At 42.0% G+C, this 13,207-nt stretch overlaps 1 protein-coding gene and 1 pseudogene across 1 annotated transcript in view; one reads left to right on the top strand and one right to left on the bottom strand.

Annotated features, from left to right (window-relative positions):
• LOC147109791 (histone-lysine N-methyltransferase PRDM9-like) overlaps nucleotides 1–13,207 on the top strand; it is a 502,134-nt pseudogene that overhangs the window by 392,213 nt on the left and 96,714 nt on the right.
• LOC147109792 (rap guanine nucleotide exchange factor 2-like) overlaps nucleotides 1–13,207 on the bottom strand; it is a 112,469-nt gene that overhangs the window by 73,171 nt on the left and 26,091 nt on the right. The window contains 1 exon segment of the mRNA XM_086003888.1: nucleotides 4,457–4,614. Within this exon segment, the coding sequence (XP_085860014.1) occupies nucleotides 4,457–4,614 (158 nt within the window).

Below are 13,207 nucleotides of genomic sequence, written 5' to 3'. Positions count from 1 at the left end.
CATTGATCACATCAAGAGGACGAGGGATATTTGCCAGGAGTGAGACATTTACAGGTCTAGCAAGGAATGGGATTGTCAGGAGGGGATGCTATGCGTATAATTCAACACATGGTAATTCGATATGCAGATAAGCGACACTTGACTATATTTATGTTTCAAGATTTAAAAACATTCATTATCAACAGTGATTTTATTTTCAATTACTTCTAACTTACACCACTCTATGTTATTTTTAACATCCTTGATCAAACTCTAGAATTAGGGTTTTGTTTCCACAAAAAAATTCCATGAAGGATTTCTGTATTATAAAATAGCAGGTCACTAGTTACACTACAAAAGTAGAAGAAATACATGGTGATGTCACTGTGTTTCTGTAATAAGCAGAGTGTTCTTATCTAGTAGGATAACCTGTAGAATGGATTCCTGGACTAAATGCACATTAAGCAACAAATGCATCTACTTTTACGGAAAAGTGGTTCTTTCCAGAACATGACTATATTTTGTTGTGACGCGGGTGCATTTAGAGCACAGATATTGTATATGGAGATCTTGAATGTCTAGTCTGTGTGCTAACATCCCACCCAGTAAAAGGCTGTTTATTAAGGTCACATCAAACACTTCTCACCCTGGACTGCAAGCAATTCAGTTTGTTAGTACGTGAAATTAATCATTTATTTCTTCTTCAATTTAACAGGTTAGAAGCATAAAATGATGGTGAGTTATTCAAAAGCTAGCTAAACAGATTTTTGAAGCTCATTAAGGTGAGAAATTGGATTACTAGGGAATAAATAATTAGGCATTCAGCAATCTTTACAGATATAGCATGTGGTAGATGTAGAGTAAAAATTCTTCTGTTCTGCTCCAACACTGGGGAAGATTTCCTCTCTTCACTGTAAGGTTCACAAAATTCTACAGACTCCCCCAAATCAAGAAGAGAAGAGATTTTTGGACTGTTTAAAAGAATAATGGGCCAAAAGGGGCTTAAAGTCAAAACCCCAGGATTTTGGCTATTTTAAAAAGGCATGTCCAGGCCTGTGGAAGGCTGCGACAAAGGAGTTGGGATGAGGCACTGTAAAACAAACAGTTTGAGTATTTGGCATAGGCCAGATTGTCTGGGAATGTTCTGGACCGTCTCAGTCATTCATACATAAAGACAATAGGCCTACGGAAGGACAGTCCCCGCCAAAATTACAGAACCATCAAGAATATGAATAATACAGTTCATGCCACTAATCAACAAAGGGGACCCTGGCCCCAGCAGGAGAAGACAATCGAACAACAGTTTAAACCACTCAGAGAAACATCCAAAACCATTTCACACACTTAAACCGATTTCAAAGCAATCCCGAAACTAGTGTAAAATCAATTAAATGTAGATGGGACCAAGTCGAAACACAGTAAAGAATTTAAAACTATTAAAGTTAACGAGCCCGCCAAAATTAACAATGGGCCAGAGAAGATTTGGCGGCAGATAAGCAAAGCCTCAAATGGTATAATTGAAGCCTGCTTTTAAACAGAAAACAGTTCATCCAGCATCATCGAACATTCATCCTCATCATCACAGCAGTCGGAGAATCGGAGGCTTGAGGAAAGGAGAAAGGAATCGCGGCAACCAAGGGCCCCAAGAAACCAACAATTAACAATATTACCAACAACTAGGTAATATTGGGCCACCGCGACCAACAAGAAACCAACCTGGAAGAAACCGAAGATTCGCAAGTTTGTTTCCACTCTACAAGCTATCCTGACTTACCCCCCTGGGTAAGATTTGTTGAAAAAGACTCTAAACCCTATACCTAACCAAAGGAAATTGGGTACTTACCCGATAGATCCAATACACACCCGACCGCATCAGCGGACACGCGAAGACCGAAAAACCAACGCAGGTGAAGTCTTCCACCATGTCTGGGGTACGGCAGGCCCCAACCGCCACACCTAAAGAGAACCCCGAAATTGCGAACCTCTACAACTGTCAAGAAAGTCGTTTGGTGAGCATTTCCCTGGTCCTCTGGAATCCAACCTAGTTAGTGTAGTGGGATTGGGAGGGGTGAAGTATTTTGTCTATTGTCATTCTCCCTCGTATATTCCGAAGTGCTCCCCCTTTTAAAGTGATAAGATTATTGTATTGTATATTTTCCTGTCTCAAATTAAAATCCAAGTTCTTTTCACCAACTCAGTTGTCTGTTGCAATTTCATTACAACCCCCAAATAAGTCCAAAGTCTAGAACCAAGGGAGTGGGAGCGATTCAAACCGCTCAGCGAGTCAGAGGCAAAGCTGACCATACACACCACCCCGTACATCACTATTTGTGAAATTGTAAACAAGAGTGTAAAAAATGCAATTATGATTTTACAACAAATAGCAAAAAAGAAATCAGCCCCAAATATGTTGTAACCCTATTCAAGAGAACACCCTTTACTGCACCAGCGTGAGTTTTTCTATTTCAGACACTACTTATACTTCTCCATTTTAGTGAGCTTGCCCAGTTTGAATGTTTTGTGCTGCCGATTTGCAGCCACTAAGCATAGCCTGCGCAGGTTCAAACACTTAAACCCTATACAGGTAAGAGAGATCATTCTAACCCCATCAGTCTACACTGGACTCAAAAATGAAGTGAGAACACAACATTCTAACCTGCGGCAACATCACAATTCAGTAAAACCAAAGTTTACATGTTACTCTAAATCTATATCTCTGATGTACTTACCAGTAAATATTTATACATTTTTTGTCTCAAGGCTATTAATCTCTTTTTTTGCCAATTGAATTATAATTTACTGGTCGGCAAGGTCAAAAGAAGTAGAATAATTACATTAATAATTCAAGTAGCCGTTTGGGTTCATGTGGTGCCTCACTTTTACCATTAGTGTTTAAATTCTAACAATTCTCAGGGATTTTTTTCCCCTACGGATAAGAGTTAATCATATTATCATTCAGTTATAATAGCCCATTTTTTATTGTAAGAGAGTATTAAAAAATTGCAATATTAATCCAATGCCGAATTTGCTGTAGGGGAAGTCATGTTTGACAAATGTGCTCGAATTCTTTGAGGATGTAACATACAGGGTGGATAAAGGGGAACCAGTGGATGTAGTGTATTTGGACTTCCAAAAGGCATTTGACAAGGTTCCACACAAAAGATTACTGATCAAGATAAGAAATCACAGGATTGGGGGTAATATACTGGCATGGGTGGAAGACTGGCTATCTAACAGAAAACAAAGAGTTGGGATAAATGGTTCATTCTCGGGCTGGCAATCAGTAACTAGTGGTGTTCCGCAGGGGTCAGTGCTGGGACTCCAACTCTTTACAATCTATATTAACGATTTGGAGGAAGGGACCGAGTACAACATATCCAAGTTTGCCGACGATACAAAGATGGGAGGGAAAGCAGTGAGTGAGGAGGACATAAAAAACCTGCAAAAGGACATAGACAGGCTAAGTGAGTGGGCAGAGATTTGGCAGATGCAATATAATGTTGGAAAGTGTGAGGTTATGCACTTTAGCAGAAAAAATCAAAGAGCAAGTTATTATCTAAATGGAGAGAAACTGCAAAGTGCTACAGTACAAAGGGATCTGGGGGTCCTGGTGCATGAAACACAAAATGTTAGTATGCAGGTGCAGCAGGTGATCAGGAAGGCCAATGGAATCTTGGCTTTTATTGCGAGGGGGATGGAGTATAAAAACAGGGAAGTCTTGCTGCAGTTATACAGGGTACTGGTGAGGCCACACCTGGAATACTGCGTGCAGTTTTGGTTTCCATATTTAAGAAAAGATATACTTGCTCTCGAGGCGGTTCAGAGAAGGTTCACTCGGTTGATTCCGGAGATGAGGGGGTTGACGTATGAGGAAAGGTTGAGTAGGTTGGGACTCTACTCATTGGAGTTCAGAAGAATGAGAGGCGATCTTATCGAAACATATAAGATTGTGAGGGGGCTTGATCGGGTGGATGCGGTGAGGATGTTTCCACTGATGGGTGAGACTAGAACTAGGGGGCATAATCTAAGAATAAGGGGCTGCCCTTTCAAAACTGAGATGAGGAGAAACTTCTTCACTCAGAGGGTAGTAAATCTATGGAATTTGCTACCCCAGAGAGCTGCGGAAGCTGCAACATTAAATAAATTTAAAATGGAGATAGACAGTTTCCTAGCAGATAAGGGAATTAGGGGTTACGGGGAGAGGGCAGGGAAGTGGACGTGAGTCTAGATTCGGATCAGCCATGATCCTATTGAATGGCGGAGCAGGCCCGAGGGGCCGTATGGCCTACTCCTGCTCCTACTTCTTATGTTCAAATTCACAAACATTGATTTGAAATAACTTTCTATGTACCACATAGAATAAATTTAGTGAGAACGAGGTTTCTTCCCCCTCATAACATAAGAGAATGCATATGGAACATCTGTCCAACTGATACAACAAGCAGTAATCTCATTTTGGAGTTAAACTAACACTCACCTGGTGTGGTGTTAAAATCAAGAATGCAATTATGAGACTGCAGCAGATTAGAATTACTGGACGATGAGGTGCTGCTTACAGGCAGTGCAGGTGCTATATTTCTCGACTGCTTCAGCCCTACTATGCGGTCATCCTGGGACTGACCAATACCAATATCACTGTAAGAAGCAATAGAAACACAAGTAAATAATGGATCAATGTTGCAAATCTTAAACCACAAATCTAATGTAAATAAAGCATATCACATAGTATTTACAGCACAGAAACAGGCCATTTGGCACAACAGGTCCAAGCCGGTGTTTATGCTCCACACGAGCTTCCTCTCACCTTACTTCATCTCACCCTATCAACATATCCTTCTATTCCTTTCTTCCTCATGTACTGATCTAGCTTCCCCTTAAATTCATCAATGTTATTCGCTCAACTACTCCATGTGGTAGCAAGTTCCACATTCTAATCACCTCTGAATAACAAAGTTTAGATGTGGTGTGGAGATGCCGGAGTTGGACTGGGGTGGACAAATGTAAGAAGTCACACAACACCAGGTTTACAGAAAGATTACCTGTAAACATCTGACATTATTCTCTGACTATATAAGCTGTGTCTTTATGCATTTCTCCACTTCACCTGACGAAGGAGCAGCGCTCCGAAAGCTTGTGATTTCAAATAAAGCTGTTGGACTATAACCTGGTGTTGTGTGACTTCTTACAAAAGTTTAGATGATTACAGGTACAACACCGGTAATCCGGCACCCTCGGGACCAGGCCGGTGCCGGACCACTGAAAATTCCGAACCACTGAAGGTGTCGAAAGTCACCACAAACACCGCCACCACCTGCTCCTCCTCTTCCTACTGCTGCCCTTCCTGTGCCGCCGCCGACCCCGCCGCCCACGGGCTGCTCGGGCTTGGGCTCCATCGCTCCGCCGAGCCGTCGGTGATGCTGCGCAGTCCAGGCGCTGATCCTGACCCGGCGGCGGTCCCGGGACCCGAGCCGGACCCATCCCAGGGAGGTAATGTGACAGCAGGACCTTCCTCGTGCCGGACCACTGAAGGTGCCGGACCGTTGGGTGCCGGATTACCGGTGTTGTACCTGTATCTTATATTTCTGGCCCCTAGTTTTGGACTCCCCCACAAGTGGAAACGTCTTCTCTACATCTACCCAATCAAACCCATCAGGTCACCTCTCAGCCTTCTCTAGAGAAAAGAGTCCCAAGACGGTTCAGTCTTTGCTGATAGTTATAACCTCTCAGTTCTTGTATCATCCTTGGAAATCATTATTGAACCTTCCTCAGTGCCTCTATACCCTTTTGGTAAATGGAGACCAGAACTGAGCACAGTACTCTAATTGTGATCTGACCAAGGTTCTACATAAGTTTAACATAACTTTCCTACTTTTGAATTCTATTCCTCTAGAAATGAACCAGAGGTTTGTTTAAATTTTTTATGGCAGGTATATCTGATTCTACTTCTTTTAAACTGTCAGCAACTTTTAATTCATACTTGCAAAGTCATTAGTAGCAGCACATTCATTCGTTTTTCCTGCATTGATACATCCACAATCTCTAATCTAAAGCACATATGGCAACTTTGTTTAAGTCCCAGTGTCTATCTCTCCCTTTGTGTCTACAGTTAAGTTGTATTGTTTTAATTCCTAGATTTATGCAGTTTTCCCAGAAAAATGTGACAACTGGCTTCTGTGTTCCTAGACTAGCAAGATGAAAAACAATCAGCTAGACTTTCCACTGTCAAGACCTCTTCAGTGACCCTTGCTGAAATGGGCAGATGTGTGGACACCGGATAAGAACAATGATGTTCCGGCTAATAAACCACCTGTCACACTCTTTAGGCTGACACAAGAAGAATAGCCAATGTGAGGACCGATGACACTTTCAAAGAAGGAAGGGAGATGGAGGAGAAAATTGAGAAAATAAAGAAAGCAAAATATACAGGCAAACCCTGAAGTTCTACTGCATTCATTTAAAAATATTTTTCATTCATTTTGAACTTGGAAGAAATACGAGAGTTAGAAACATTTTCCAAAGCAAATCAATGTAGAACTTCAAAGGAAACACAATGATTGGTCCTGAAATTCCGTTCCCTACGGGTGTGTACGCAATGTGTACTCACCCGTAGGGCCAACGGAAGTGCCAGTTTTACGCATGCACTGCTCATGCGCTGGAAACTGGAACTTCCGTTCAAAGGAGAAAGGTCTTCACAGGTCAAACGCCTGCACCGGATAGGCAGCGCGTACAGCTGCAACTTCCGTTTTTTTCAGCAGTGCTTCAGTCCAGGTAAGTCTGAAACAGCTGCGCCTGGAAAAGCAGGCGCAAGGCCTGCTTTTAACAAGGTAAGAGGTGAAGAAAGTAAAAGTAAAAAAATGTTTCCAGAGATTTATCATTTTAAAATACTTTAAAGAAAGGTAAATTTATTTTTAGCCCTGTTAAAATCTTCCCTAGATGCGGGTGAAGTGCCTGAGGATTGGAAAGTGGCAAATGTGACACCATTGTTCAAGAAAGGGTGTAAGGACAATCCTAGTAACTACAGGCCAGTCAATTTAATATCAGTGGTGAGTAAAGTTTTAGAAACAATAATCAAGGAAAAGATAATGGGCACTTGGATAGGTTTCAGCTAATTAAGGAGAGCCAACATGGATATGTAAAAGGCAGATCATGTTTGACTAATCAAATTAAATTTTTTGATGAAGTAACAGGTAGGATTGATGAAGGGAATGCAATGGATGTTGTCCACATGGATTTTAGGAAGGCATTTGACAAGGTATCACATAGAAGGCTGGTTAACAAAATTGAGGCTCATTGAATAGGTGGGTCAGTGGCAGCTTGAATAAGGAATTGGCTTAAGGACAGAAAACAGCAAGTTGTGGTAAATGGCTGTTTTCCAGACAGGAGGATGGTAGACAGTGGTGTTCCCAAAGGGTCAGTGCTGCGGCCACTGCTTTTTTTGATATATATAAATTACATGGATATTGGAATACAGAGTAGAATTTCTACATTTGCCGATGACACCAAAATTGGGGGGGTGGCAAACAGTGAGGATGATACCAATCGACTGCAACAGGACATAGAAAGGCTAGCAGAATGGGCAGACAAGTGGCAGATGGAATTGAATACAGAGAAGTGTGAGGTGATGCATTTTGGCAGAAGGAACAGGGAGAGGCTATATACACTTAATGGCACAGTTTTAAAGAGTGTGCAGGGACAGAGGGACCTGCGAGTTAATGTGCATAGGACCCTGAAGGTGGCAGGACATATTGAGAGAGTGGTTTGCAAAGCATATGGGCTTCATAAATTGAGGTAATGAGTACAAAAGTAGAGAAGTTATGCTGAACCTTTATAAAGCGCTGGTTAGGCCACAACTGGAGTGTTGCATCCAGTTCTGGTCATCACCCTTTAGGAAGGATGTGAAGGCCCTTGAGAGGGTGAAGAGGAGATTTACCAGAATGGTTCCGGGCATGGGGGATCTTAGCTACAATGACAGGTTGGAGAAGCTGGATTTTTTTTCATTAGAGATTGAGGGATGATTTGATAGAGGTGTACAAGATTATGATGGGTTTGGATAGGCTAGACGGGGAAAGGCTGTTCCCACTAGTTGATGTTACAAGGACTAGGGGACACAGATTTAAGGTTTTGGGCAAGAGATACAGGAGGGACGTGAGGGAAAACTTTTTTACGTAGCGAGTGGTGAGGATCTGGAACTCACTGCCGACGGAAGTAGTGGAAGCGGAGACACTCAGGCCTAGAAATTCAGTGGGCTGCGTCACCAGTTTGCGCCCAAAGAGGGCACTCAGTGGCTTTAGCGCCACTGGCCACACCTCCCGCGATATTTAGCGGGGCGCTAATGGCGGCGTTAGCCTGTAGCGCTGCGCCGCCACCGATGACGTCATTGGTGTGCGCAGCACCCCGCTCCCGCCCCGATGACCATATTTGGTCGCGCCCGCCTCTTTAACGCCGGTCGCAAATCGCGACCGGTTCACAGGGCCTACCTGTGGCGGTAGTGGCGCTACTTAAGGTGGAGGTGCGGGGCGGCCGCTTTTTCGGCGTCCGCCTGCCAGCACCTCCGTCCCCGGCCTCCTAAACCCCCCCCCCACCCCCGCGGCATTGCCGGCTGTTTCCCGAGAGCCCAGCACTTCTCCTTGGTGCCAGGCTCATTTGCCGGCACTCGCGATCAGGGATCGCGCTGTTGCAGGCACCTCCCCCTTAACAGTGGGAGGAAGGCCTGCAGTACCGCAGCGTGCCGTGCCGCAGCGTGTGGCGCTGCAGCCCTTAGCGCGCCGATATTCAGGGTGAGCGCCCCAAGTGGGGCGCGGGGAGCCTCAAGTAGCGGCCCGCTTCCGTTTGGGGCGCAGAAACTGAATATCGGGATGGCGCAAGTGGCTCCGCTCGCAGCGGTAATTCCGGCGCCCAGGCGAGCTTGGCGCCCCAAACGGCGCCCAACTGAATTTTTAGCCCTCAATGTTTTCAAGGGGAGACTGGATAGGCACTTGAGGGAAATAAACTTGCAGGGCTATGGGGATAGAGCGGGGGAATGGGACTGACTGGATTGCTCTACAGAGAGCCGGCACGGACTCGATGTGCCGTTATGACTCTGTGACATGAGATAACAACCTCACATGGAGCTACTTCACCTCAGGCCACCATATATTTAAGAAAGGAGTGAAGCTCAATGTTAAAGCTCAATGGCAACTAACATTAGCTGTAAGCGCAGCTGTGCCAATCTAATAAGCTTTTTTGTGGTGTCGCTTTCAGAAGCAAAGCACCCTCGCCATATAGTGACCATCATATGCTTATATAGTGTATCTGAGAACACTGCTTTGTGGTGATGTGTACTATGCAAGAGAAAAAATAAATAAATACTGGACCAAGACTTTAAAAGATAAATTTAAAATTGAAATGAAGGTCACATACACATTGTATAAATGTAATACTGCATATTTGTTCTTGTGACAAAGACCTGTACAATTCATTATGAGTTGTGTTCTCCTTCATTCATAAAGAATTGTGTTCAGTAGCAACTTGTGCATAGTGCTTCCATAAATAATCTGCTTTTTGTTCACCCTGGAATTAAGGATGAGTAAATGGTACTTAAGAAAAAGGATCTATGATCGATTGTATTTTGAGGGAATTTTATGTGAACATCTCCATAGCATAATAACCTAATAATTGCTAGGTGAGCTCAGCTTTTCTCAGTGCTGAAATCTCTTAATTAGTGTGATTATTATATAAGCAGCCAAATTATTCACAAGATTAGCTTCATAAGCTTAAAGGACAATGTTTTGTCCTCTTGTCTCTGTATGTAGGGACTTGCCTTTGCTTTCAACCTGTTAGCATAAATTTTCAAAAATTCCCATTGAAAATGCTTGGACTATTCTAGTAGTGATCTCACTGTTCTCAAATGACACAGAGGCCAATACAGTTTTACAAGGGTGTCACCTTTACAAAATAATGACACCTGATTCAATTAATATGTTGAGTGTAAATGTTACATTTTAAGTGTGAATTATATGAAAATTTGTGAGCAGTTTAGTGATGATACTATGAACATTTGTTATATTTAACACCTCTGCTTATAGGTGTAGGAAATGCAATTTAATTATTTCTATTATGAAATTTTAAACTGCATCATTATTTGTATATATCTTAGTTTTGTTTTGTATTAGCATGGCACCAAAGTACTTTAGTATGGTACCAAATGCTGCAGCCTTACCCATTTGAAAATGTTCATTTTCTCTCCTTCATGGTATATTGTGCCACCCACCATGAAAATATAAATGGATCACTGTTAGCGGATTTTCCCGTAGTAACTGTCGTAATAAAGGGTTGTTAGTCCAGCGACAATAACTCTGCTCAGCTTTTAGCCCGAGTAGTTTTATAATCAACAAGCTTTATTTGCATTGACTAATAAGAGTATTAGGTTTTATATAACTGTTCTACAATATTATATTAAATGGACAAGGTGACATGCAAATAATATAAACTGGTTCCCAGGCCTGGAGTAATCACGTTTGGCTCTCTAGGCTGCCTGCATTGCTGTGGCTTCCGACTGACCCTGAGAGTGCTCCGAACCCCAAGAGAACAACAGATTTTGGTTCCTAAGGCCTCAAGCGACCAGCTCCAGCCCTCCAGGCTCCTGACCACCCCGATAATGCTCTGCTCGTGGAGGGTGGGAGGAGCAGGTCGGAGGGAGAAAGGTTCTGTTCTTATACTATCGGATACCTTGGGCTGTGCCTACGTACAACATAATATGTAGGTGCACGTTTGCAGAGGCCGCATATTTAGGTGTTTACCCCACTTCTAATCTTTTCGGCCTCCAATTCTGTTCCACAAGTTTTGTTTATTGTACTTTTAAGTATGTAGGCCAATCTTTATCCTTTACTGTGGTATATGGTGTCTTGGCCATTTCTTGACCTGGGTGTTTATTATTCTGTCTACTTTCCAAACGGTCTTTGGTCATACATTAGCTAGAGAGCTAAAAATGCTAACCAAAGCTTGCTGGGATACTTCGACTATTTTAAGATATTCTAACAATCACCAAATTCATCTTCATGGGCCCTACCAATTGCTGTATGAGTCTAGCTGGGAATGGGTGATGAGGTTGTGAATCATACAAATTAATTTATTTTTCTTTCCTCTCATTAGATATCTTTGCACTTCTGCCAACCTAGAAAACCAGCAAAAGCTGGCCATCAGTTTCAAAAAAAATGATGTTGTCTCGGAAAAGCTGACAATTCAAGAACAGCCCCTGATTATAGGGAATCAAGTCTGAAAACAAGTAATTGTACTGAAATTGCAATGGGACACTTGCTTTTTGTAACTTAAGCTGCAGATGAAAAGTTTCATCACTTCTAGTGCACAGAAAAAATATAATTCCATGGAAATGTATTTTGCAACAGTGGTGAAATTGGACATTGCGGAAAGCATTTGCAAGTGCTGAAGGTGTAAGATTTATTTTCTGCAGGGAATCTAGGGGCGTGCCACCTCTGGAAAAATTTGATTTTTCACACTTTTTTTGATGCACTATCAAAAATTTTGGAGTACACTTTGCGCTAAAAATAACTTATCCTGTAAGGGTTAAGGATATTTTAAATATGAAATTAAAACAGCAGTTACAAGTGATGTATAACCATCAAAAATTATGCATTGAGTGGAGGACTTAAAAGCTGGCTGACAGAAACACTACATATGAGACAGGGTTATTTGGTAATCTCAAAGTAAAGGATCCTCTGGGGAAGAGTAATCATAATATCATAGAATTTCACATTGAGTTTGAGAGTGAAATACTTCAGTCCGAAACGAGAGTCTTAAACTTAAATAAAGCCAATTACATAGGTATGAGGGGCGAGTTGGCTAAGATAGATTGGAAAATTAGATCAAAAGGTATGAAGGTAGATAAGCAGTGGAAAACATTTAAACATCAACATTCTCAATGAAAATACATTCCATTGAGAAGTAAAAACTCCACGGGAAAAGTACTTCATCTGTGGCTAACTGAAGAAGTTAAGGATAGTATTAGATTATAAGAAGAGGCTTATAATATTGCGAAGAATAGTAGTAAGCCTGAGGATTGGGAGAGCTTTAGAAACCAACAAAGGATGACCAAAAAATTGATTAAAAGGGAGAAAATAGATTATGAGAGTAAACTAGCAAGAAATATAAAAGCAGATTGTAACAGCTTCTACAAGTATGTAAAAAGGAAGAGAGTATCAAAAGTAAATGTTAGTCCCTCAGACACTGAGACCGATGAAATTATAATGGAGAATAAAGAAATGGCAGAGAATTTAAACAAATATTTCGTATCTGTCTTCAGAGTAGAAGACACAAAAAGCATACCAAAAATAGTGGGGAACCAAGGGGCTAATGGGAATGAGGAACTTAAACTAATATCTGTTGGGGAAAAGTACTTGAGAAACTAATGGGACTAAAAGCCGACAAATCCCCTGGACCAGATGGCCTACATCCTAGGGTTCTAAAGAGGTAGCTGCAGAAATAGTGGATGCATTGGTTGTGATCTTCCAAAATTCCCTTGATTCTAGAACAGTCCCAGCAGATTGGAAGGTAGCAAATATAACCCTGCTATTCAAGAAAGGAGGAAGAGAGAAAACAGGGAACTACAGGCCAGTTAGCCTGACATCAGTCGTCAGGAAAATGCTGGAATCCATTATTAAGGAAGTAGTAACAAGGCATTTAGAAAATCATAATATGATTAGGCAGAGTCAACACGGATTTATGAAAGGGAAATTGTGTTCAACAAATTTTTTTGAGAATGTAACTAACAAGGTAGATAAAGGGGAACCAGTGGTTGTAGTACATTTGGATTTCCAAAAGGCACTTGATAAGGTGCCACATAAAAGGTTGCTAAAAGGATAAATCTTCATTTAGAAAGACACAGATTAATCAAGGATAGTCAGCACGGATTTGTTAAGGGAAGGTCGTGTCTGACAAATTTGATTGAATTTTTTGAGGCGGTAACAAGGAGGGTAGATGAGGGTAGTGCATTTGATGTAGTGTATATGGACTTTAGCAAGGCTTTTGATAAGGTTCCACATGGCAGACTGGTCACGAAGTTAAAAGCCCATGGGATCCAGGGCAAAGTGTCAAGTTGGATTCAAAACTGGCTCAGAGTCAGGAAGCAGAGGGTAATGGCTGATGGGTGTTTTAGTGACTATAAGGCTGTTTCCAGTGGGGTTCCACAGGGCTCAGTACTAGATCCCTTGCTTTTTGTGGTATATGTCAATGA

Source organism: Somniosus microcephalus, chromosome 12 (assembly GCF_052327205.1).
Source record: "Somniosus microcephalus isolate GS21.2 chromosome 12, FLI_Smic_1.0, whole genome shotgun sequence".
NCBI lineage: Eukaryota > Metazoa > Chordata > Chondrichthyes > Squaliformes > Somniosidae > Somniosus > Somniosus microcephalus.
This window is presented reverse-complemented; position numbering and strand designations above follow the sequence as displayed.